Raw genomic sequence first — 25,254 nt, 5'->3', positions numbered from 1 at the left:
TTTACCAGCTAATCTATGGGGAAGAGATATACTAGCCAAAATGGGACTGCTACTAGTCACCCCAAATTCTATAAGGTCAGTTGAAGAAATTAATCAGAGGTATTTTCCTGGAGATGATAGGGAAAACTTTCAGGAAAAATATCTGTTTACAAGCCAGTCTCCACGACAAGGATTAGTAAATACTTCAGGACAAAATTTTTATTAGGGGCACTGAGTACTTCCCCGATCCTTAAAACAGCTAAAAAAATTACATGGCTCACAGAAGAGCCTATTTGGATTTCTCAGTGGCCCATCTCAGGGGAAAAACTTAAAATAATTCATAGATTAGTTGAGAAACAACTTCAAGCTGGTCATATTGAACCAACACTTAGCCCTTGGAATACACCTATTTTTGTTATTAAGAAAAAGTCAGGAAATTGGAGATTATTACAGGATTTAAGGGCAATAAACCAGGCAATTCGGCCTATGGGATCATTACAGCCAGGACTTCCCTCCCCCACAGCCATTCCTTTAGATTACAGCTTGATGGTAATAGATTTAAAAGACTGTTTTTTCTCTATAAGGTTACATCCTGAAGATTGTGAAAAATTTGCTTTCACTGTCCCAGCAGTTAATTTTAAGGAACCTGTTAAAAGATACTGCTGGAAAGTCCTCCCTCAGAGAAAGCGTAATAGCCCTACACTGTGTCAAAAATATGTTGATCAGGCAATAGATCCCATTAGAAATAGCTTCCCTGATGCATACATTATTCATTTTATGGATGATATATTATTGGCCCATGCTAATTCAGAAGTACTTTCAGAAATTTTTACTCAGTTAGAGACCTCACTTGCAACTATGGGTTTAAGTATAGCTCCTCAAAAAATTCAAAAGGTATCTCCTTTTCAATATCTAGGTCAGATAATTCAAGGGAGTACAATCCGTCCTCAAAACCTTCAGATAAGAGTTAAGGAGTTACATACCCTTAATGATTTTCAAAAACTATTAGGAGATATTAACTGGCTAAGACCATCCTTAAAGTTAACTACTTCTGAGTTAAGTCCTTTATTTCAGATATTACAAGGAAATCCTTCTCCAACCTCTCCACGTCAACTAACTTTGGAGGCCAAAGCAGCCTTAAGGAAAGTGGAAATTGCAATTAAAAATGCACAGCTTACTAAAATAGATCCTAAAGAAATACTGTATTTATTAATATTTCCAACTGAACATACCCCAACAGGAGCCATATGGCAAAAATTAGGAGTTATTAAATGGATTTACTTATCTCATTCCCCTCAAAAGACATTAACACTTTTTCATGATTCTACAGCTCAATTAGTGATTAAGGGTAGAACTAGGATTTTACAATTAATTGGATCTGAGCCTGATATCATAATTATTCCATTTTCTGTTCAACAGACTAATTGGCTTTTTCAAACTTCTAGTTCATGGCAGATAACTTTTACAGATTTCCCTGGCCAGATAGATAGCCATTATCCTCGTGATAAGATTGTACAATTTGCATCATTAACATCACTTATTTTTCCAAAGATTGTACTTTCCCATCCAATAGAGAGAGCTTTATCGGTGTTCACAGATGGTTCCAGCTCTGGTAAGGCAGGTTTCTTCAGCCGTGTTCACACAGAGGTAATACAAACTTCTTATACTTCAGCTCAAAGGACAAAACTTCAAGCCCTGATTTTGGCCTTAGATTATTTTTCAAATGAGCCTATTAATATCTATTCTGACAACTTATATACAGTCAGAGTTACCAAAAATATTAAAACCTCAGTTATTGGGTTTACTTCATCACAGGAGTTATTTGAATTATTTCATAATTTACAAAAGACAGTGCTAATGAGGAAGTACCCATATTTTATTAGACATATCCGAGCACATTCTAGCCTCCCTGGACCTTTGGTTACAGGTAATAATAATATTGATAAATTAGTAGCTTTTTGTCAACAGATGTCTTCATATGACTGTGCCCTGGCTTCCCATTCCTTACATCATCAAAATGCTTCTAGCTTACGTAAAAAATTCAGTATTACCAGAGAACAAGCTCGTCAGATTGTAAGCCAATGCCCTAAGTGTGTTATTTACACTCCATCTCTGCCATCAGGGGTAAATCCCCGTGGTTTAAAACCAAATCAAATATGGCAAATGGATGTAACTCATATTCCTCAATTTGGTAAGCAATGTTATGTACATGTCATAGTGGACACTTATTCTAGATTTATTTTTGCCACAGCACGTACTAAGGAAAATACTCAACATGTAATTTCTCATTGCTTAACAGCTTTTTCTGTTTTAGGGTGTCCTATACAGATTAAAACAGATAATGCTCCAGCTTATGTAAGCTCTGCTTTTCAACAATTTTGCCAAGAGTTTCAAATTAATCATAAAACAGGAATTCCTTATAACCCCCAAGGTCAAGCCATTGTAGAACGAACTCATTTATCTATCAAACTTCAATTACAAAAATTAAAAAGGGGGAATAAGATAATGACTCCCCAAAATAGCCTTAATCATGCCTTATTTGTTTTAAATTTTTTAAACTGTGACACAGAAGGTCACACTGCTGCTGAGAGGCAAATGTCTCCCTCGGTGACAGGCCCTTTAGGCAGAGTTCTATGGAAAGATTTACAGACTGGTCAGTGGAAGGGCCCAGATCCGGTAATATCATGGGGCCGAGGGCATGCTTGTATTTTTCCAGAAGGTGCTTTTCGTCCTATCTGGGTGCCTGAACGTGCCATCAGACATGGAGGAAATAGAACCCAGACTCAAGCGACTGAGGATAGACACGGAGGAGCCACAACCCAGAAGGAGGAGATATCGGAAAAAGATGAAGAAAGACCAGATTGAACCAGCCGAGAAGCTGATTTCGTGGAAAGATGTGAAGAAATTGACAACCCAGGCTTCCCAAATACTTCGACGCCTAGGAAAGAACAGGACACCAGTCTTGATGGTAGCGACAGTAATTGCCCTACTGGGCTGTCAGGTAAAAGGGAATCAAATAGACACTTATTGGACATATTTCCCAGATCCACCCCTGGTACACCCAGCTGTGTGGACTGGAGAATCTATTCCAGTATTTACTAATGACTCATTCATGATGGGAGGATTTACAGATGCTCATATTACTCCCAATCATGTGACTAGATTTAATTATTCTGGCTACAGTGCCCAATTACCTTTATGTTGGTCACATGATAAACATGCTGGCTGTCTGAAAGTATCATTTGAAGAAAAGACAGCGATTGGTAAACCTAGACTGACAAATAATTCTATTTATGGAGACTTAAAACCTAATACTAGATCAATAATTAAGATGGGACTTTCCCATAACAAGCCAGTCATTTCTGCAAAACCTCCACCGGTACCCCACTGTCCAAATAGTTCTATAATTGAAATTGGCACCTTTCCTAAATGGATGGATTGTGTAAATACCTTTCCTGTACTACATAAGGTGTCTAAAGCTAGTGGGTATATTTTAGACTGGTCTCCAAAAATTGATAAGAGACAATTACGAAGAAATTCTGCTATGACACCTACAGGATTTGTTAGTAATATTTTGACTTATAGTGAAGGAGGCATTCAAAGAGATATTTGGCGTTTAATTGCTGCCTCAGAGTATTTACATTTTTCAGACAAACCTTTACCAAAATTTGTTGGCAAGAACTGTAAAGAGGGATCTTGCTATGGCTTAAGAGCCTGTGTCCAATCTCCTTATGTTTTAATTATTGGAAATGTAAAAGTTAGATGGATAGATGATAGATATTTTGTTACTTGTAATAAGTGCAACCTAACCAATTGTATTTCTAGGTATAATGGAGGAAAAGGAGTGCTGATACTTCATCAGCCCTCTTTTGTTTTATTACCTGCTAATATTTCAGAGCCATGGTATGCTGATGCTGGTTTACAAGTCCTGCAGCAAATTCATGCCCAGCTAACAAGACCTAAACGTGCTATTGGAGTCATAATTGTTGGTGTCTTAGCACTGGTCTCATTTATTGCCTCAACCGTCTCTGCATCTCTGACATTGTCTCAGAATATTCAGCATGCAAAATTTCTTAATAATTTAGCTCAAAATACTTCCAAGGCTCTGCGTAATCAAGTAAATATTGATGAAAGGATTGAGACTAAATTAAACGCCTTAGAGGCGACTGTTATTAACATTGGTAATGAACTTTCAGCCTTAAAATTTAAGGAAAGGCTTAAATGCCATGCTAATTATAAGTATGTATGTGTTACAGCTGCCAAGTACAATGCTTCTCTCTGGGATTGGGAGAAGGTTAAAAACCATTTATTAGGTATTTGGCAAAATAGTAATAATAGCTTGGATATTCTGGAACTTCATCACCATATCCAAGACATTCAAAATAATAGAGCTGATTTTTCAGATCCTTCTTCTTTGGCTAACCAAATATTGAAGGAGTTAAATGGATTCAACCCTGGAAATATTCTTAAACACTCCGCTTGGTACATTATTGGATTATTCTCTTTGCTGTTAATTCTCTTTTGTATTGTAACTATAGGATGGCGAGTCCTCCAATCAAGAATCCGGGGACTCCAGAGAGTGAACCGCCGCCTCATTGTTAAGAATAAAAAGGGGGAATATGTGGGGAGCCATTCTGACACGTGATTGGGTGACTCCCGTTAAGGGCCTGAGGCACTCTGGCTGTGTCGGAGTTATCCCGACCCTTTCCTGATGAGAGAGCCCATCCGTGTGGGGGTGTGCGTAACCACTGACCCTGGAGACCCAATCACTGACCCTGACCTTGGAGTACAGCCCCCCCTCAACCTTCATTGGATGGAATTCTCCCCTGAATCTCTTGTTTCCCCCAAATAAAAGGCTGATCCCCGGCGTGTTCGCTCTCTCTCTCTCCTGCTAGCCCAGAGTAATCCTCGCTGCCCTGCTGAGCGGCTGGAGGCAGGGAAACAGGGAGACCGAGCCGTCTCGGACCTAGCATTAAAATAAGGTACTGTCTGTGTGTTTTATTTTGATCTCTTCTAACTAACTGAATGCCAGAACCTCATTAATGAAACCACTGCGCAGGCCGCGTGGTAGAACTTCTGAAAGATGTCAATACCAAATTAGTAAGATTGGTAGCTAATGGGGAAGGAACTGGGATAGAAAGGCATTAAGAAGAATTTTCTTTTAATTTGGACCACATGCTGATATTATTCATAAATAACTACATTTTTAAAATAAATCATAAGCTTTTATTATACTCAACAACATAGAAGAGTCCAGCCTAAAGCCTGTGGGAAATGAGTCACTCACAAAGGGCAAAAGCTGTGCTAACACCCAAAAGCACCTCCCCAGAGATACCCCACTGTCCTCCCAGGCTGCAGGAGGCCTTTCAAGGGACTCACAGACTCAAGCAAAGAGCAGGGAGGGGTCAATGAATAAGACTTCCAGGAGGAATTCAGCACAGTCCAGACCTAGCACCTGAGTGGAGACAGCTCACCATGGCAAGGTGGTAAGAATCCACAGCTGTGAAGCCAGATGTCCTCTGTGACTTGTTACTCCTGGGTCACATCTCCCTCAGTTCTTTGGCCACAGTGTTTGATTTTTGTAGAGAATCTAATTCTTGTCAGTCCGAGTCTGAACTCTCACTTGACTTAGAAGACTTATGCTTCCGTTTTTTCTTCTTTTTCTTTTCCTTCTTCCTTTTCTTATGTTTTTCTTTCTTCTTCTTTTTCTTATGCTTTTCTTTACATTCTGAAGAACTGGAACTGCTCCCATCCTCATCTGAGGTGGAATCCTCCAGTAACTGTTTTAGTTGCTGAATCCTAGACATAAAAGATTGATCAAAGAAATGTGATTTTTAACTTCAATAGGTTTCTTATATATACATAATTTTATTTTGAGTGCTGGGGATTGAACCCAGTGTCTTACACATGCTAGACAAATGCTCTTCCACTGAGCAACATCCTCATCTCTTAGGTAAGCATAATTTAAAAGCAGTATCAAGAGGGGAAGAATCATGATTAATTCACTAAAAACAATACTTATCTTTTCATTGTCTTAAATATTTCTACAGGTTCCAATAGTCCTTAAAATTTTAACTTCTAACTGATGCATACTTAACCTTTCCCCCAAGTTCATAGTAATCAACTCCTTGAGAACTAATTCAATGCAACTAATTTGAAAACAAACCCTTTTTTTTTTTTTAACACTGTCTTTAATCGTGGCTAAGAATACATTTTAACACCTCAGATCCTCAATAACATTGAAGATGCCTTTTCAGCAGTGACTCCTGCAGTTATGGTTTGGATGGGAGAAAAGCTAACATATGAGACAATGCAAGAAGGCGTAGAGGAGAAAAATGATAGGGTTTTAAGAGTTTTAACCCAATCAGTGAATTAATCCCGATAGGAATTAACTGAAGTGGTAGTGTGTGGCTGGAGGAGATGGGAATTGGGGCCTGGTTTTGGGGTATATATTTGTATCTGGCAAGTAGAGTCTCTCTCTCTCTCTGCTTCCTGATCTCATGTAAGCTGTTTCCCTCTGCCACACTCTTCTGCCATGATGTTCAGCCGTCTTCAAGTCCCGAGGAACTGAGCCAGCCTTCTATGGACTAAACCTCTGAAACTGAAAGCCTTCTAATAAATCTTTTCTCCTCTAGAATTGTGCTGGGCAGATCCTTTAATCACAGCAGGAAAGAGCTGATTAAAACATCTGCCCTCCAGTCACTCAGTTAAAATACCATCCCCCTGTTACCAGAATGGCTGTTTCCAATGCTAATCAATTTAAGACTTAATAGGTTGTTATTTTCATCAGGATGACCTCACCTCACATCCTTTTCATGTCTTTTATTCTCTCGAATGATGTCATACATGGGATCTTCATGTGCCTTAAGGGTCAGAGAAGATTAAAGTCTGGTTAGGCTTTGTGGACTAATAGTTAAATAAAAATTAAGTCCCGGGCTGGGGTTGTGGTTCAGTAGTAGAGCCCTCGCCTCACATGTGTGAAGCACTGGGTTCCATCCTCAGCACCAGATAAAAATAAATAAAGGTACTGTGTCCATCTACAACTAAAAAAAATTTTTAAAATATTTTTTAATTTATTAATTGTGTAATTGAAACCAATTTAAAAAAATTGTTTGATATAGCTTTGTTTAACATGTTCTAATCCATTTTTTTTACTAGAACACAGTATTTACTTTTAAATTTAGTTTTTGTATATGTTGTATACTCACATGATTCAAAAACCAGAAAACACAATAGATTATATAATAAAAAGCCTCTTACTAAGACTCATATTCCATCTACCAAGACATCACCTTTACAATTTGTCTTGGTTTGGGCTGGGGATGTGGCTCAAGCGGTAGCGCGCTCGCCTGGCATGCGTGTGGCCTGGGTTCGATCCTCAGCACCACATACAAACAAAGATGTAGTGTCCGCCGAGAACTAAGAAAAAATAAATAAATATTAAAAAAAAAAAACACAATTTGTCTTGGTTTGTATGTGAAGCTAAAAGTAGTGTCATGCACTTATTTTCCCAGCTACTTAAGGCTGAGGCTGTTCTAGTCTTTTTTTGTTTTGGTACTGGGAATTGAACCCAGGGGCACTTAACCACTGAGCTGTGTCCCCAGCCCTTTTTTCTTATTTTGTTTTGAGACAGGGTCTAACTAAGTTGTTTAGGGACTCGCTAAGGTGCTGAGACTGGCTTTGAACTCGAGCTCCTACTGTTTCAGCCTCCTGAGCTGCTGGGATTACAGGTGTGTGTCACTGTGCTCAGCTGTACTAATCCTTTTTAAGAATCATCACACCAGGTGCAGTAGCACAGGCCTGTAATCCCAGAGACTCAGAAAGATTACCAGTTCAAGGTCAGCCTCAGGAATTTAGCAAGAACATATCTCTAAATAAAAAGTAGAGAAGACTAGGGATGTAGCTCGGTCATAAAGCTTCCTGGGTTCAATCCCCAGTACAAAAACAAAAACCAAAAAACAGATCATTCTAAATTCATTAAGGCTACAAGAAGAATTTCTCTGTTAGAAAAATACAGGAAATAACTAAATATTATCCATCAGGAAATAACTCCATAAACAGTGGCATGGTCTTTGTATAATAAAACAGTATTCAAATTGAGAAATATTGAGGTATAATAAAACAGTACTCAAATTGAGAAATATTGAGGTGATTCTCTTTGGTCTACATGGATAGATGAGTAAGAGATAATATTAGGTGAAATAAATGAGTTACAAAATGATTGTAATAATAATGTTAAAAATGTGTAAATTAGGGGCTGGGGATACAGCTCAGTTGGTAGAGTGCTTGCCTTGCATGCACAAGGCCATGGATTCAATCTCCAGCACTATTTAAAAAAAAAAAAGTGTAATTTGTAAGTTAAAAATGCTGGGCATACTGGCACATGCCTGTAATCCCAACATTTTAGGAGGCTAAGGAAGAAGGATGTCACATGGGAGGCCAGCCTAGGCAACTTAGCTAGACCTTGTATCAAAATCAAATGAATAAAAAGTCTGCCCCTCCTGGGCCTTGTGGGCCGGGCAGCATTTTGGGAAGAGCTTTGTTATGGTTGTGGGCTAGTCACCTTTGCCGGGCCAAGAAACTGGGGACGCGTCCTTAGACGCCGCGTCTTGTCCTTGGCTGTAGCCCCGCCGCTGCTTGATTGGTAGATTAATGTGGCCTTGTTAATGATTGAGCAATGATGGAAATGGATCCAAAATAAAAAGTGACTTCTCTACCAAAGCAGTAGAAGATTCTTCATATCACCTTCTATTAGCTGAATTCATTTTTGAAGAAGATGCAAAACAAGTGAAATACAGAAAACTGAAGAGAAGAAAACCTAATTTTGGAACTTTCTGCTTGACTATTCCTAACCCCCTCTTTCTACTTGTTTTAATTTTGTTCTGAATTTATAAATATTGAAGACCAAAGAAATAGAATATACATATAGGAGCTTTATACCAAGAAATTTGCCTTGAAAGCTGCTGTTCTGTGGAGGGAAAAGTGTATCAAGTTCCTGTCTGATTTTTTTTTTTAACAAGATTTCATATATGTTTAGAGTTTAAGAAAATATAAATACATATCTGCACACTATTTTTAGCAGTTGTGTAAGAATAATGACATTTATGTTTTAAGGGCTTTGTCGTGTGGTTGTTTGCCACTGGAGTTGACTACTCAGAAGATCTTTTATAGTGCTTTAATATTATATTTTTTGTCTATCACCTTGATGACATTACTTGCCCACACATAAGGCCACCTGTCTGTGTAGCTATGACCTTGTTATGAACAGTTTGCACTCACTGTGCAAATGTCCATGTATTACCTATTTAAGCAACATCATAGTGCCATTACTCAAGGAAGTTGAATGAGGTGAACACAGACATAGCTCTTTCCCCTTACCCCTTTTTTAAATGTAACAAATACTTTTTATGTTCCCCTTCCCCCTTTGGAAGCGAGTCAGGAACTAGGTAGTTTAGGATGATCAATTAAAGGGACTCAGAAAGTGAGCCACCCAGAGCCAGGCTTCTTTGTGCTTCATCACAAGGCGTGCTGCTGGCCAGACTGCTTAAGCACCTTTTTAACAAGAAGACCTCGTGAGAGAGCCAGCTGATAGCCTCAAGGAGTTCAAAAAACAGGACCACAGAGGTTACACTCTGGGATCCTGGCCATGAGGTTGGATGCCTCACCTTGCTGAAAAGAGACACTGGACCTAAATGGCGCAGCATGACTTTGTTCCTGCTTGGCTAAATTTCTCAACACCACAGTCAGCTAAGTCACCTACATCCACCTTTGAAAAACACGGAGAGCACCTGCCCCGAGGAGAAGGTAGATTTGGCAGTGCAGAGATGCAGAGAGGAGGAGACACTGGTCTGCAGCAATAGCTTCTACTACCAGCCCTTGGGGCACTCACCCCTGTGCTCAAGCAATCATTGTCAATGACAAAGTGACTATTGAAGTTATAACTGTATTAAATTAATGCTAATAATTTGGATATTTTATTTTATTTTTGGCTGCTCGGGTAACTTTAGCCCTTAACAAAGCATATGTGGTGGTTTTGTTTGTTTGTTTGTTTGTTTTTGTTTTCTTTTTTCCTTTTTGGGTACAGCTGTAAAATATTTGGATATAGGAAATGTGTTATTCTTGCAGCCTTGATATTCAGGGTGGATTGTAAAATATAAATTTTTGTGAGATTTCAAAGATTAAGATTATTTTGATAACATTATTTACAGATTTACAAGATGTGGTTATCACAAGTCTGTTGAGGGGAAAAACTACTGCATAAAATAACTAACTTGGAATAAATATTTTGCATCAGTTTAAAAAAAAAAAATCAATTCCTCTGATGGCTTTTTTAACAATGGGCCCCTACGAACTACAGGAGGTGAGCCATGTCCAGCTTACATGACTACATACTTAACGACAAATTCCTGGCACCAGCCCTCCCTCTTCCGCCATGATTCTGTGGACTCTGGTGTCTCTAAGGGAGCATATGCTGGAATCACAGGGAACCTATCTAGTTGGCATAGTTCTTCCCGAGGTCATGATGGCATAAACCAGCGTAGTGGAGGTGGCACAGGGAACCATCGACACTGGAATGGCAGTTTTCATTCCCTGAAAGGCTGTGCCTTTCAAGAAAAGCCACCTACAGACATTAGGGAAGAAAAGAAAGAAGACAAGGTGGAAAAGTTGCAGTTTGAAGAGGAAGACTTTCCTTCTTTGAATCCAGAAGCTTGCAAACAGAATCAGCCATGCAGACCTATTGGGACCCCTTCTGGAGTATGGGAAAACCCACCTAGTGCCAAGCAACCCTCCAAGATGCTAGTTATCAAAAAAGTTTCCAAAGAGGATCCTGCTGCTGCCTTCTCTGCTGCATTCACCTCACCAGGATCTCACCATGCAAATGGGAACAAATCATCAACTATGGTTCCAAGTGTCTATAAGAACTTGGTTCCTAAACCTGCACCACCTCCTTCCAAGCCCAATGCATGGAAATCTAGCAGAATGGAACACAAATCAGGATCCCTTTCCTCTAGCCGGGAGTCATCATTTACCAATCCAATTTCTGTTACCAAACCAGTGGTACTGGCTGGTGGCGCAGTTCTCAGCTCTCCCAAAGAGAGTCCCTCCAGCATTACCCCTCCAATTGAGATCAGCTCCTCTCGTCTGACCAAGTTGACCAGCCGAACCACTGACAGGAAGAGTGAATTCCTGAAGACTTTGAAGGATGACCGAAATGGAGACTTTGCAGAGAACAGAGACTGTGACAAGCTGGAGGATTTGGAGGACAACAGCACACCTGAACCAAAGGAAAATGGGGAAGAAGGCTGTCTTCAGAATGGTCTTTCTCTCCCTGTAGTAGAAGAAGGGGGGGTCCTTTCACACTCTCTGGAAGCAGAGCATAGGTTATTGAAATCAATGGGATTGGGCTGGGGATGTGGCTCAAGCGGTAGCGCTCTCGCCTGGCATGCGTGCGGCCCGGGTTCGATCCTCAGCACCACATACCAACAAAGATGTTGTGTCTGCCGAGAACTAAAAAATAAATATTAAAAATTCTCTCTCTCTCTCACTCTCTCTGAAAAAAAAAAAAAGAAATCAATGGGATGGCAAGAATATCCTGAAAATGATGAGAATTGCCTTCCTCTCACAGAGGATGAGCTAAAAGAGTTCCACAAGAAGACAGAGCAGCTGAGAAGAAATGGCTTCGGAAAGAATGGCTTCTTATAGAGCCGCGGTTCCAGCCTATTCTCCCCTTGGAGAAGCACTTGTAAAGCAGAGTTTGAGGACTCAGACACAGAAACAAGTAGCAGTGAAACATCAGATGACGATGCCTGGAAATAGGCATATAAAGGCTCACAGTTAATCTGACTCAGTAAACTCAGCTTGTGTGTTTAGGGAATATACAAAAGAAATTGTTCTTTTCCTTTTCTTATGTTGTTGAATATTTCATGCACAAGGGAAAAAATCATATCCCAAAGAAAGAGCAGTTGGCTTGTTTAGCTTTTGTTGTTGTTCTTCCCTGTTATCTGCTTAATAGAAGTTTGTGTGGTGGGAAAGATTTTTTAAACACACACACACAGTATATATGGGGCGATGCACAGGTGGGAGCTGGCAGTGCAGAGATGCAGAGAGGAGGAGACACTGGTCTGCAGCAATAGCTTCTACTACCAGCCCTTGGGGCACTCACCCCTGTGCTCAAGCAATCATTGTCAATGACAAAGTGACTATTGAAGTTATAACTGTATTAAATTAATGCTAATAATTTGGATATTTTATTTTATTTTTGGCTGCTCGGGTAACTTTAGCCCTTAACAAAGCATATGTGGTGGTTTTGTTTGTTTGTTTTTGTTTTCTTTTTTCCTTTTTGGGTACAGCTGTAAAATATTTGGATATAGGAAATGTGTTATTCTTGCAGCCTTGATATTCAGGGTGGATTGTAAAATATAAATTTTTGTGAGATTTCAAAGATTAAGATTATTTTGATAACATTATTTACAGATTTACAAGATGTGGTTATCACAAGTCTGTTGAGGGGAAAAACTACTGCATAAAATAACTAACTTGGAATAAATATTTTGCATCAGTTAAAAAAAAAAAAAAAAAAAGGACTGGTAGAGTGCTTGCCTAAGAGTCATGAGGCTCTGTGTTCAATATCCCATGCAGCAAAATAAATAAGTACATACATACATAAGTAACATAAAAATGCATGTTACATACCACCAAGGAAGTCTGAAAATACATGCGTCAAACTACTTGCTGCAGACCTCCTTTGGAAAGAGAGACTAGAGAAGGGCTGGAAGATGGCGGCGAAGGGAGTGCATCACCCCAGTGCGCCGCATCACTGTGCGGGAGAAAGACGAGGTGAAACAGCTGAAGGCTATCTTGTTGGGAATTTCCAGTGAAATTGAGGTGCTCCAGAATCTAGTGGATGGATTTCCATCGCGCGAGGTTCGGCTGCGGGGGCTCGGACACGGGCGATTTCTCCGCACGGAGGGTCGCACCCTGCACCTGGAGTCTGCGGCGCGCGCTGGGAAGCAGCGAGGTGCCAGAGCGGGGGTGCAGCGATGCGGATTCTGGGGGCTCCTGCCAGTGGTGCAATGGCCGTGCTTAGTGCTGAGTTCCAGCTTTGAGACAGAGGAGAGAAGCGGTCCAGTTCGGTTCTCGACACCGGTCGGACCACGGAGGAGGACAGCAGCCGCCATCTTGGAGAGCTGATGTAATCATCCCTGTTTTCTACTGATCTCAGCTCATTCAGCTACGGAACAGGTGATTTCAGGCTGGTATTTGCCTGCGTCTCGCAAACAGATCACTCAGGCTCGGGGCTGGAGAACCAGTGGAGAATACTCCTAGGGGCTCGCTCCTGGCAAGGCTTGCGCCAGGCTCTGAGCGGCCGGATTCTGGTTCCAGGGGCTGCTTTGGCCCAGGGCTGGGGAACCTGCGGAGACTGCGTGTTGAGGCCAGCTCCAAGTGGAGCGTGCGCTGAGCTGGGGCGGCTGTATTCTGACTCCCGGAACAGTTTTGGCCCGGGGCTGGGGAGCCCGCGGGGACTGCGTCTTTGAGCCTGCTCCCAGCGGAGCGTGCACCCAGCTCTGAGAGCTTGGAGTGGCCGGGCTCTGGCTCCCGGAGTTGCTTTGGCCTGGGGCAGGGGAACCTGCGGGGGTCGCTCCTTGGAGCCTGCTCCTAGCGGAGCGTGAGCCAGGAACGCAGAGGCTGGGTTCTGGCTCCCGAAGCTGCTTTGGCCCAGGGTTGGGGAACCTGCGGTGACTGCTTCTCGGTCCGGGTCCTGCTGGGTGCTGTGGGGGCCAGGGGGGCAGAGTGGAGCTGCCGCCTGCGCCCAGAGCAGGCCAAGTGACCCGCCAGCGTGGTATCATGACACCCCAACTGCAGTTGGGGCCGAAGAGAGTAGCCGCCCACGCCTAGAACAGGACCAGCGACCCGATGGCATGGTAGCCAAGTCACCCCATTTGGAGTAGGGGCTATGCAGAGCCGCCGTCTGAGCCTGCAAGGTAGGCAGACCTGCGATCCACTGGCAGGACAGGCCCGGTAGCCAGCTAGCGTGGTGGACACGTAGCACCGAGGCAGTCACGTCACACTGGTTGGAGTGGGGGTGGAGCAGAGCCGCCGCCCATGTCGGGAAAAGGCCCAGCGACCCATTGGAGAGGCAGTCAGGTACCCCCATTGGGAGTGGGGGCTGAGCAGAACTGCCGCCCGAGCCCGCAAGGTAGGCAGACCTGCGACCCACCGGCGGAACAGGCCTAGAGGCCTGCCAGCATGGTAGACACGTCACACCAATTGGAGTTGGAGTAGGGGCTGAGCAGAGCTGCCGCCCACATCCGGATCAGGACCAACGACCCGAGGGTGTGGTAGTTACGTCACCACAATTGGAGTGCGGGCAGAGCAGAACCGTCACCCGCGCCCGCAGGGTGGGCAGACCTGCGACCGACCAGAGTGGTAGACAGATCACCCTAATTAGAGGAGGAGCACAGCCACTACCCGCCCTGCAAGGGAGATTTTCCAACTATACAAGAGCAATATAAATAAATAGGGGGAAAATTTCAAAAACACAACAGTTTCACCAAGCAGAAAGAAACGTGAGCAGTATGAAAAGACAAGGAAAGAAAGGACCACAAGCAATGCAGGTCAACTCAACATTAGAAGAGGTAATAGCTGCAACAGATGGAATGTCAGAAAAAGAGTTCAGGATATACATGCTTCAGATGATCTGGAGTCTCAAGGAAGACATGAGACAGCAAAATCAGACAATGAAAGATCACTTTGACAAGGAACTACATAAACAAATCCAGGAAGTAAAAGATCAATTAAACAGGGAGATAGAGGTAATAAAAAACAAACAAATAGAAATCCTAGAAATGCAGGAAGCAATAAACCAACTTAAAAACTCAATTGAGAATACTACCAGCAGAGTAGATCACTTAGAAGACAGAACATCAGACAATGAAGACAAAGTATTTCAACTTGAAAAGAACATAGACAGCTCAGCAAGACTGCTAAGAAACCATGAGCAGAACATCCAAGAAATATGGGATAACATTAAAAGACCAAACTTAAGAGTCATTGGGATAAAGGAAGGCACAGAGCTCCAAACCAAAGGAATAAACAATCTATTCAATGAAATAATACGAGAAAACTTCCCAGACTTGAAGAATGAGACAGAATCCCAAATCCTAGAAGCCTATAGGACGCCGAATGTGCAAAATCATAAGAGATCCACACCTAGATACATTATAATGAAGATGCCCAGCATACAGAATAAGGAGAGAATTTTAAAAGCTACAAGAGAAACAAAGCAGATTACATTTAGGGGTAAACCAATCAGGATAACAGCTGATCTCTCAACACAGACTCTGAAAGCTAGAAGATCCTGGAATAACATATTTCAAACACTGAAAGAAAATGGGTTCCAACCAAGAATTGTGTATCCGGCGAAATTAAGCTTCAGGATGGAAGATGAAATTAAAACCTTCCACGATAAACAAAAGTTAAAAGAATTTGCAGCTAGAAAACCATCTCTTCAAAAAATCCTTGGCAAAACATTACAGGAAGAGGAAATGGAAAATAACAATGAAAACCAACAGTGGGAGGTAGGACAGTAAAGGGGGGAAAGTAATCAAAGAGGAAAACAAATCAGGTTTAGTAACATTAATAAACAAATATGGCTGGAAGAACAAACCATATCTCAATAATAACCCTAAATGTTAATGGCTTAAACTCACCAATTAAGAGACACAGGCTAGTTGAATGGATCACAAAACAAGACCCAACAATATGCTGCCTACAGGAGACGCATTTGATAGGAAAAGATATACATAGACTGAAGGTGAAAGGTTGGGAAAAATCATACCACTCATATGGACTGCGGAAACAAGCAGGAGTGTCCATACTCATATCTAATAAAATAGATTTCAAGCCAAAGTTAATCAAAAGGGATTAAGAGGGACACTGCATACTGCTCAAGGGAACCATACACCAACAAGACATAACAATCATAAATATATATGCCCCAAACAATGGTGCAGCTATGTTCGTCAAGCAAACTCTTCTCAAGTTCAAGAGTCTAATAGACCACCATACAATTATCATGGGAGACTTCAACACACCTCTCTCACCACTGGAGAGATCTTCCAAACAAAAGTTAAATAAGGAAACTATAGAACTCAATAACACAATTAACAACCTAGACTTAATTGACATATAGAATATACCACCCAACATCAAGTAGTTACACTTTTTTCTCAGCAGCACATGGATCCTTCTCAAAAATAGATCATAAATATATTATGTCACAGGGGAACTCTTAGACAATATAAAGGAGTAGAGATAATACCATGCATCCTATCTGATCATAATGGAATGAAACTGAAAATCAATGATAAAAGAAGGAAGGAAAAATCATGCATCACTTGGAGAATGAACAATAGGTTACTGAATGATCAATGGGTTATACAAGACATCAAGGAGGAAATTAAAAACTTCTTAGAGTTAAATGAAAACACAGACACAACATATCGGAATCTATGGGACACATTGAAAGCAGTTCTAAGAGGAAAATTCATTGCTTGGAGTTCATTCCTTAAAAAAAGAAAAAACCATCAAATAAATGATCTCATACTTCATCTCAAAATCCTAGAAAAAGAAGAGCAAAACAACAGCAAAAGAAGCAGAAGGCAAGAAATAATTAAAATCAGAGCTGAAATTAATGAAATTGAAACAAAAGAAACAATTGAAAAAATTGACAAAACTAAAAGTTGGTTCTTTGAAAAAATAAATAAAATCGACAGACCCTTAGCCATGCTAACGAAGAGAAGAAGAGAGAGAACTCAAATTACTAGCATACGGGATGAAAAAGGCAATATCATAACAAACACTTCAGAAATACAGAAGATAATCAGAAATTATTTTGAAGCCTTATACTCCAATAAAATAGAAGATAGTGAAGGCATAGATAAATTTCTTAAGTCATATGATCTGCCCAGATTGAGTCAGGAGGATATAGACAACCTAAACAGACCAATAACAATAGAGGAAATAGAAGAAACCATCAAAAGACTACCAACAAAGAAAAGCCCAGGACCGGATGGGTATACAGCGGAGTTTTACAAAACCTTTAAAGAGGAACTAACACCAATACTTTTCAAGCTATTTCAGGAAATAGAAAAAGAGGGAGAACTTCCAAATACATTCTACGAGGCCAACATCACCCTGATGCCTAAACCAGACAGAGACACTTCAAAGAAAGAAAACTACAGACCAATATCTCTAATGAACCTAGATGCAAAAATCCTCAATAAAATTCTGGCGAATCGGATTCAAAAACATATCAAAAAAATTATACACCATGATCAAGTAGGATTCATCCCTGGTATGCAAGGCTGGTTCAATATATGGAAATCAATAAATGTTATTCACCACATCAATAGACTTAAAAATAAGAACCATATGATCATCTCGATAGATGCAGAAAAAGCATTCGACAAAGTACAGCATCCATTTATGTTCAAAACTCTAGAAAAATTAGGGATAACAGGATCATACCTCAACATTGTAAAAGCAATCTATGATAAGCCACAGGCCAGCATCATTCTGAATGGAGAAAAATTGAAGGCATTCCCTCTAAGATCTGGTACAAGACAGGGATGCCCTCTCTCACCCCTTCTGTTCAACATAGTCCTCGAAACACTGGCCAGAGTAATTAGACAGACAAAAGAAATTAAAGGCATAAAAATAGGAAAAGAAGAACTTAAATTATCACTATTTGCAGATGACATGATTCTATACCTAGCAGACCCAAAAGGGTCTACAAATAAACTATTAGAGCTAATAAATGAATTCAGCAAAGTGGCAGGATATAAAATCAACACGCATAAATCAAATGCATTCCTGTATATCAGCGACAAATCCTCTGAAACGGAAATGAGAACAACTACTCCATTTACAATATCCCCCCAAAAAATAAAATACTTGGGAATCAACCTAACAAAAGAGGTGAAAGACTTATACAATGAAAACTACAGAACCCTAAAGAGAGATATAGAAGAAGACCTCAGAAGATGGAAAAATATACCCTGTTCATGGATAGGCAGAACTAACATCATCAAAATGGCGATATTACCAAAAGTTCTCTATAAGTTCAATGCAATGCCAATCAAAATCCCAACAGCATTTCTTATAGAAATAGATAAAAGAATCATGAAATTCATATGGAATAATAAAAGACCCAGAATAGCAAAAACAATGCTAAGCAGGAAGTGTGAATCAGGCGGTATAGCGATACCAGACTTCAAACTATATTACAGAGCAATAGTAACAAAAACAGCATGGTACTGGTACCAAAACAGGCGGGTGGACCAATGGTACAGAATAGAGGACACAGTAACCAATCCACAAAACTACAACTATCTTATATTTGATAAAGGGGCTAAAAGCATGCAATGGAGGAAGGATAGCATCTTCAACAAATGGTGCTGGGAAAACTGGAAATCCATTTGCATCAAAATGAAACTGAATCCCTTTCTCTCGCCATGCACAAAAGTTAACTCAAAATGGATCAAGGAGCTTGATATTAAATCAGAGACACGGCGTCTGATAGAAGAAAAAGTTGGCTATGATCTACATACTGTGGGGTCGGGCTCCAAATTCCTCAATAGGACACCCATAGCGCAAGAGTTAACAACTAGAATCAACAAATGGGACTTACTCAAACTAAAAAGTTTTTTCTCAGCAAAAGAAACAATAAGAGAGGTAAACAGGGAGCCTACATCCTGGGAACAAATCTTTACTCCACACACTTCAGATAGAGCCCTAATATCCAGAGTATACAAAGAACTCAAAAAATTAGACAATAAGATAACAAATAACCCAATCAACAAATGGGCCAAGGACCTGAACAGACACTTCTCAGAGGAGGACATACAATCAATTAATAAGTACATGAAAAAATGCTCACCATGGCTAGCAGTCAGAGAAATGCAAATCAAAACCACCCTAAGATACCATCTCACTCCAGTAAGATTGGCAGCCATTATGAAGTCCAACAACAACAAGTGCTGGAGAGGATGTGGGGAAAAGGGTACACTTGTTCATTGTTGGTGGGACTGCAAATTGGTGCAGCCAATTTGGAAAGCAGTATGGAGATGTCTTGGAAAGCTGGGAATGGAACCACCATTTGACCCAGCTATTCCCCTTCTCGGTGTATTCCCTAAAGACCTAAAAAGAGCATGCTACAGGGACACTGCTACATCGATGTTCATAGCAGCACAATTCACAATAGCAAGACTGTGGAACCAACCTAGATGCCCTTCAATAGATGAATGGATAAAAAAAATGTGGCATTTATACACAATGGAGTATTACTCTGCATTAAAAAATGACAAAATCATAGAATTTGGAGGGAAATGGATGGCATTAGAGCAGATTATGCTAAGTGAAGCCAGCCAATCAATCCCTAAAAAACAAATGCCAAATGTCTTCTTTGATATAAGGAGAGTAACTAAGAACAGAGTAGGGACGAAGAGCATGAGAAGAAGATTAACATTAAACAGGGATGAGAGGTGGGAGGGAAATCGAGAGAGAAGGGAAATTGCATGGAAATGGAAGGAGACCCTCAGGGTTATACAAAATTACATACAAGAGGAAGTGAGGGGAAAGGGAAAAATAATACAAGGGGGAGAAATGAATTACAGTAGAGGGGGTAGAGAGAGAAGAGGGGAGGGGAGGGGAGGGGAGGGGGGATAGTAGAGAATAGGATAGACAGCAGAATACATCAGACACTAGAATGGCAATATGCAAATCAATGGAAGAGTAACTGATGTGATACAGCAATCTGTATACCGGGTAAAAATGGGAGTTCATAACCCACTTGAATCAAACTGTGAAATATGATATATTAAGAACTATGTAATGTTTTGAACGACCAACAATAAAAAAAAAAAAAAGAAGTAGAAAAAAAAAAAGGGAGAGACTAGATTGGACCTGGTGGTAAAAATCCTACTGTAAGATTCCCATTTTCTTTAAAGGCAATATATTCTTTTAAGGCAAATATATAAGAATATATATTATATAATATATTATATAATATATATTCTTATATAGATAATTTAAATCGGCTTCAAGTACTTAAATATACTTTATTTTTTCACCTTTTTTGGGGGGCGGGTACTAGAGATCAAACCTCTGAGCTACATCCTCTGCACTTTAAAAAAAAATTATTTTTTAGTTGTAGTTGAACACAACATCTCTATTTCGTTCATTTATTTTTATATGGTGCTGAGGATTGAACCCAGGGCCCCGTCCATGCGAGGCAAAGTCTCTACTGCTGAGCCACATCTGTTGACCCCATTTTGATATATGCTGACAACCATAGTACATTTACCACTTGGCAGAAGCAGTTACTGAACAATGAGTTATCACCTCTAGAAGGTGATTCTGTTAAAATAAAGCAAGGAAATAAAAGATCTAGTGAGGAAATATACACACACTTCTAGCTTAATTAAAAGATATCTTTTTGGGCTGGGGATGTGGCTCAGGCGGTAGCGCGCTCGCCTGGCATGCGTGCGGCCCGGGTTCGATCCTCAGCACCACATACAAACAAAGATGTTGTGTCCGCCGAAAACTGAAGAATGGATATTGAAAAATTCTCTCTCTCTCTCTCTGCCTCTCTCTTTAAAAAAAAAAAAAAAAAAAAAAAAAAAAGATATCTTTAAACAAAAACTGGGAAATGAAGTCCCTCGTTTTTACATGATTTTTTTTTTTTTAATGGTAAGAGGAATTGAACCCAGGGGTGTTCTTCTACCACTGAGCTATATATTCCCAGCCCTTTGTATTTTTTGTTTAGAGATAGGATCTCACTAAGTTGCTGAGACTGGCCTCAAACATACAATCCTCCTGCCTCAACCTCCAGATTCACTGGAATTACAGGGTTATACCACTGCATCTGGCTAAAATTCGATTTTTTTTTCTTTTTTTGTGGTGCTGGGATTGAACCCAGGGGCTTCTGCATGCAAGGCAAGCACTCTACAACTGAGCTATATTCCCAGCCCTAAAACTTACCTTTTATATAACTAAAAATGGGGGGTTTGAATAGATAATGACTACTTAAGAAAATTATGGTGGCGCACCCCTGTAATTTCAGTGACTCGAGAATTTGAGGAAGGAGCATCACAAGTTCAAAGCTAGCCTCAGCAACTTAGTGAAACCCTGTCTCAAAATAAAAGGGCTGGGGATGTGGCTCAGTGGTTAAGTGCCCTAGGTTCAATCCCCTCTACCAAAAAAAAAAAAAAAAAAAAGGAAAAAGAATTAGGTGTTATTTGCTTATTTTTGGAGTGTGGGGCACGGCAGGGAGTGGACCCAGTGGCACTTAACCACTGAGCCACATCCACAGCCCTTTTTTTATGTTTTATTTTGAGACAGGGTCTTGCTAAATTGCTGAGGTTGACTTTGAACTTCTGATCCTCCTGCCTCAGTCTCCTGAGTCACTGGGATTACGGGTGTGCACTATCAAACTTGGCAGTAAACAACATTTTAAAATAGTTGTTTGTTGTTTTTTGTTTAAAACTGAATCTGGGGCTAGGGGTTGAGCACAGTGGTGAGGCAAATGCCTATTATGCACCAGGCCCTGGGTTTGATCTCCTGCACCCACCCTCTCAAAAAAGAACTAATCTGTCACACAAGTGCAATTTAACACAGAACTCAATATGAAATGCTCTGGAAAAAATGTTTCTGGGGAATGTATTTTATATGAATATTCATTTCACTGGTGACTACCTGGCTCATTGATAGTGTGATAAATGTGAATTGATACTGGGGTTTTACTTACTACTCTGAACTGTTCTAACTTCTGGTTGCCTTTGATAAAAAAAGGGCATTCTTTGTCACCCGTTCGGTGACCATACCGTTTGCATCGCCAACCTAAAAAGAAAAAGGGAAATATTTCTGTAAGATAACAGCTCTACTTCATCCAGATTATATTAAAGTTTTTCTTAATTAGACTCCCATTCTAAAAGCAAAGGGAGTCAGTAAACTATGAATGGAAGATCAGAGAAAACAGAGGTAAACTAATTGCTTTCACAGACATCCTTGAATCTTAATAATAAGCTTTAGAAATAAATATTTCATCATCAAGTATTTACAAAGCAATCCAATGCAAAAGTACCATAAAGGAAAATTTATTTTTATATACTTCACTCTATTTTTTAGAGCAAATCTTTTCCATTCATCATTCATCAAGTGGCTCTGATTCATTCTTTCTTATTTAATTATTTATTTATATGTACCAGGGATTAAATCCAGGGGTATTTAACCACTGAGACACATTCCCACCCCTTTTTAATTTTGAGACAGGGTCTTCTTAAGTTGCTTAGGGCTTTGCTAAATTGCTGAGCCTGGTCTTGAACTTGTGATCCTCCTGCCTCAGCCCCCAAATCCCTGGAATTACAGGTGTGTGCCTTCATGTCCAGCTGATTCTTATTTATAAATCACAGTTCTCTTAAAAAATGTTAATTCCTTTACAACCCTAGTGTGACTTTCCCTGCAGAACAGGGAAACTGTCCCATTTAAAGAGGCCCTTTATTAAAGGTAGCAAAACATAAGGAGGAGACATAAGGCAATATATAACATGTGTCAAGGCAACACAGGAAAGCACATCTTCAAGGAATTTCAATGATTATGAACTTGACATCATGTATTGAGATCTAAAGGGAAGATGAAATGGTGAGTAAAACAGGAATGGAGAGACTTCTCTGACCTGTTTTATCCTCTCAGATCCATCTGGATATGAGGCAAATCATGAAACTGTATGGGAATAGTGACATAAGTCAGAGTCTGTGCTTGGGTATCAACCAAGGAAGTCAGGAAGCAGGAAAGGAGATCATGGGTGAGATTAGCCAATTTCCCTTCAAGCTGGCAACTATAGAAAACAGTCAAAGAGGGAGAGATTTCCCTTTTATTTTTATTTGAGGGTTGGATTCAGGAAAATATTAAAAAGAATCAATTTTGGGAGCTCATCATGGATGGCCTCTGAACTGTCCCTGTGTTTATCTACCCCATCCTTTGATGTATGGAAAGGACTTAACTTCATTTAAACCAATTGCCTTCTGTATAGTAAAACTGAGGGGCTGTGAAATGCCATGGATCTAGGTTAACATGTAGATGTCTACCATTTCAATTCAAAATTCTCTTAGAATTAAAGGAATCCTTGAAATACCAAGTGTGATTCACAGCAAACTTGACAACACAAGGAGACTGTTAGTAATGCAGACTATCCTCCCCTCAAAAATACTAATAAATAATCTGAATTTTACAAGATTAATTGCTTTCTAGGCACAATGGTGCTTGCCTAAAATCCCAGTGACTCGTGAGACTGGGAATATAGCTTAGTGGTAAAACACCTCTACATTCAATCCACAGTAACAAAAACAAACAAACAAACAAACAAACAAAAGGATTGTTGACTTGCAGACAAATCAAAGGGTGAGAAAACCTTACAGTTAACACCAGAATCAGTGAATATAATGAAAGTGTGTACATATATGTGCTCGTGTGCATGCGCGTGCACCTTTTTTCCCATCTGGGCTGGATCTAAGTTTTGTGAGACCTGAACCTTGTATCACTGTGAGGAGGAAGGGGGGATTAGAAGGGCTATTTAGGAAACAAATACAAAAATATCTTCCCTTGGAAAATTGTACAACATCATATAACCACACAAACATACTAAAGAAGTCCTGATAGGCCTCTTAAAAAAAATGTCAGGGCAACTAAAACTTATGCTTCATTAACTTCTCAATTAAAAAAAAAGATATATGAAATACAACTAACCCACCTCATTACACAGAGAAGTGGTATTTAAGCTTTTTTAAAAAAAGCTATAGGGGCTGGGTTTGTGGCTCAGTGGTAGAATGCTCTCCTAGCATATTCAAGGCACTGGATTTGATCCTCAGCACCACATAAAAATAAATAAATAAAATAAAGGTATTGTGTCCAACTACAACTAAAAAAAATATATTAAGATAATAAATTGGGTTGGGGATGTGGCTCAAGCGGTAGCGTGCTTGCCTGGCATGCGTGCGGCCCGGGTTCGATCCTTAGCACCACATACAAACAAAGATGTTGTATCCACCAAAAACTAAAAAATAAATATTAAAAATTCTCTCTCTCTCTCTTAAAAAAATTAATTAATTAAATTAAATTATTTAAAAAAGCTATAAACTTCTGGGTGATGACAAATACTCATCTGCTTTCTTCCCCTTCCTGAGATTCCACAAACATGACAACTAAGTAAATTTGTTTACACGGTAGTGTACCAGGAGGTCTCTCAAGCATGGCCAAGTGTATAAATCTGTTCCTTCTTAAAAGTAATGAAAATATGGTTACAAATTGGACCACAACAATTTTGTAAACTCTGTAAGTTAATCAAAGGCTTGCCCCAATCAGATAAACATCATTTTAAGGAAACTACAGAACCACAGTGAGAATAATAGATTTGAAGTGGGCTTACTCCCAGTGTTCATTCTTTTCTAGTTTTGTAAAAATCAGCAACAATGCCAACATCCAGGGACCAGATTGGTTTTGTGCCCCTCAAAAGACTATTACCGAGATCACTGTCACTATTTGAACTGTTTCACAGTTGCCTGGGAAGGGAACATCTATACACTGTATTGTTATTTGGTCATGCCTTTCACTTTATAGGAAAAGCCTGATCCCCAGATCTTTGTTGAAAATAATCACTTGCAGTTGTTTAACATTACAGCCTAAGGCTATTGCACACTTTGTACACTGTAGTATGTAACTTGTATATTATAAGAGTGTTATTTAAACTCTTCCACACTCACACTGCATAACTTTGACTTCTTTCCCCAGTGGCATCCAAAGTCCTTTAGTTGGCGCGTGAGCCAGAAATTCCCTGGCATGTTCATTGCCTGGTACATCAGGAATACAGTCTTCTGGCTTAGTCTCATCTTCCTAAATGAAGGAAACAAAGTGTAAACAACATGGCAACAAAGCATTAGAATTTTGCCCCTCCTCCCTAGCAACCCAATATTGCCTTGCTTTCTCTTCTGCAGTTGGTCCCAATGTCATCTTCAATCATCCCCATGAACAAGAGAGAAAGACAAATTATACCTGACAGATGGGACAGATGAGACTGGACACTGAGGAATTAGCAGGAAGCAGGTTTATTGGCTGCAGCCAAGATTCAAAAGGGGGGCTTTCGCCATAGTCCATCAATCCCTCTGAACCCAGAGTTCAGAAAGTTCTAGACCTTTATACCCAGTGTGTAGGGGGACAGGC

General features: G+C 40.1%; 2 protein-coding genes across 3 annotated transcripts in view; one reads left to right on the top strand and one right to left on the bottom strand.

The window, feature by feature from the left end:
• Positions 1-25,254, bottom strand: part of LOC308645630 (retinitis pigmentosa 9 protein-like) — a 45,402-nt gene that overhangs the window by 8,212 nt on the left and 11,936 nt on the right. The window contains exons 3-6 of one of the 2 annotated variants that reach the window (XR_014021248.1): positions 24,798-24,927; positions 21,788-21,879; positions 6,781-6,842; positions 5,454-5,778 (exon numbers count right to left, since the gene is read on the bottom strand). Coding sequence is in view for 1 of the 2 variants with exons in the window: in XM_081287909.1 (XP_081144035.1) it covers positions 5,580-5,778; positions 6,781-6,842; positions 21,788-21,879; positions 24,798-24,927 (483 nt within the window). In the remaining variant the exon portion in view is untranslated. Of the gene's footprint in view, positions 1-5,182; positions 5,779-6,780; positions 6,843-21,787; positions 21,880-24,797; positions 24,928-25,254 lie in introns of those variants that run through there. The other variant, XM_081287909.1, reaches the window with a different exon arrangement.
• On the top strand, positions 10,325-11,376 carry LOC308645253 (vasculin-like protein 1; the record flags this gene model as incomplete). Its single annotated transcript, XM_081287310.1, has 1 exon — positions 10,325-11,376. A coding segment is annotated over exon 1 (1,017 nt), but the record flags the coding sequence as incomplete, so codon positions are not given.

This window comes from Spermophilus citellus (genome assembly GCF_964194105.1).
Source record: "Spermophilus citellus genome assembly, chromosome: 3".
NCBI lineage: Eukaryota > Metazoa > Chordata > Mammalia > Rodentia > Sciuridae > Spermophilus > Spermophilus citellus.
The sequence above is the reverse complement of the archived record's forward strand: the minus strand, read 5'-3'. Positions and strand labels throughout refer to the sequence as shown.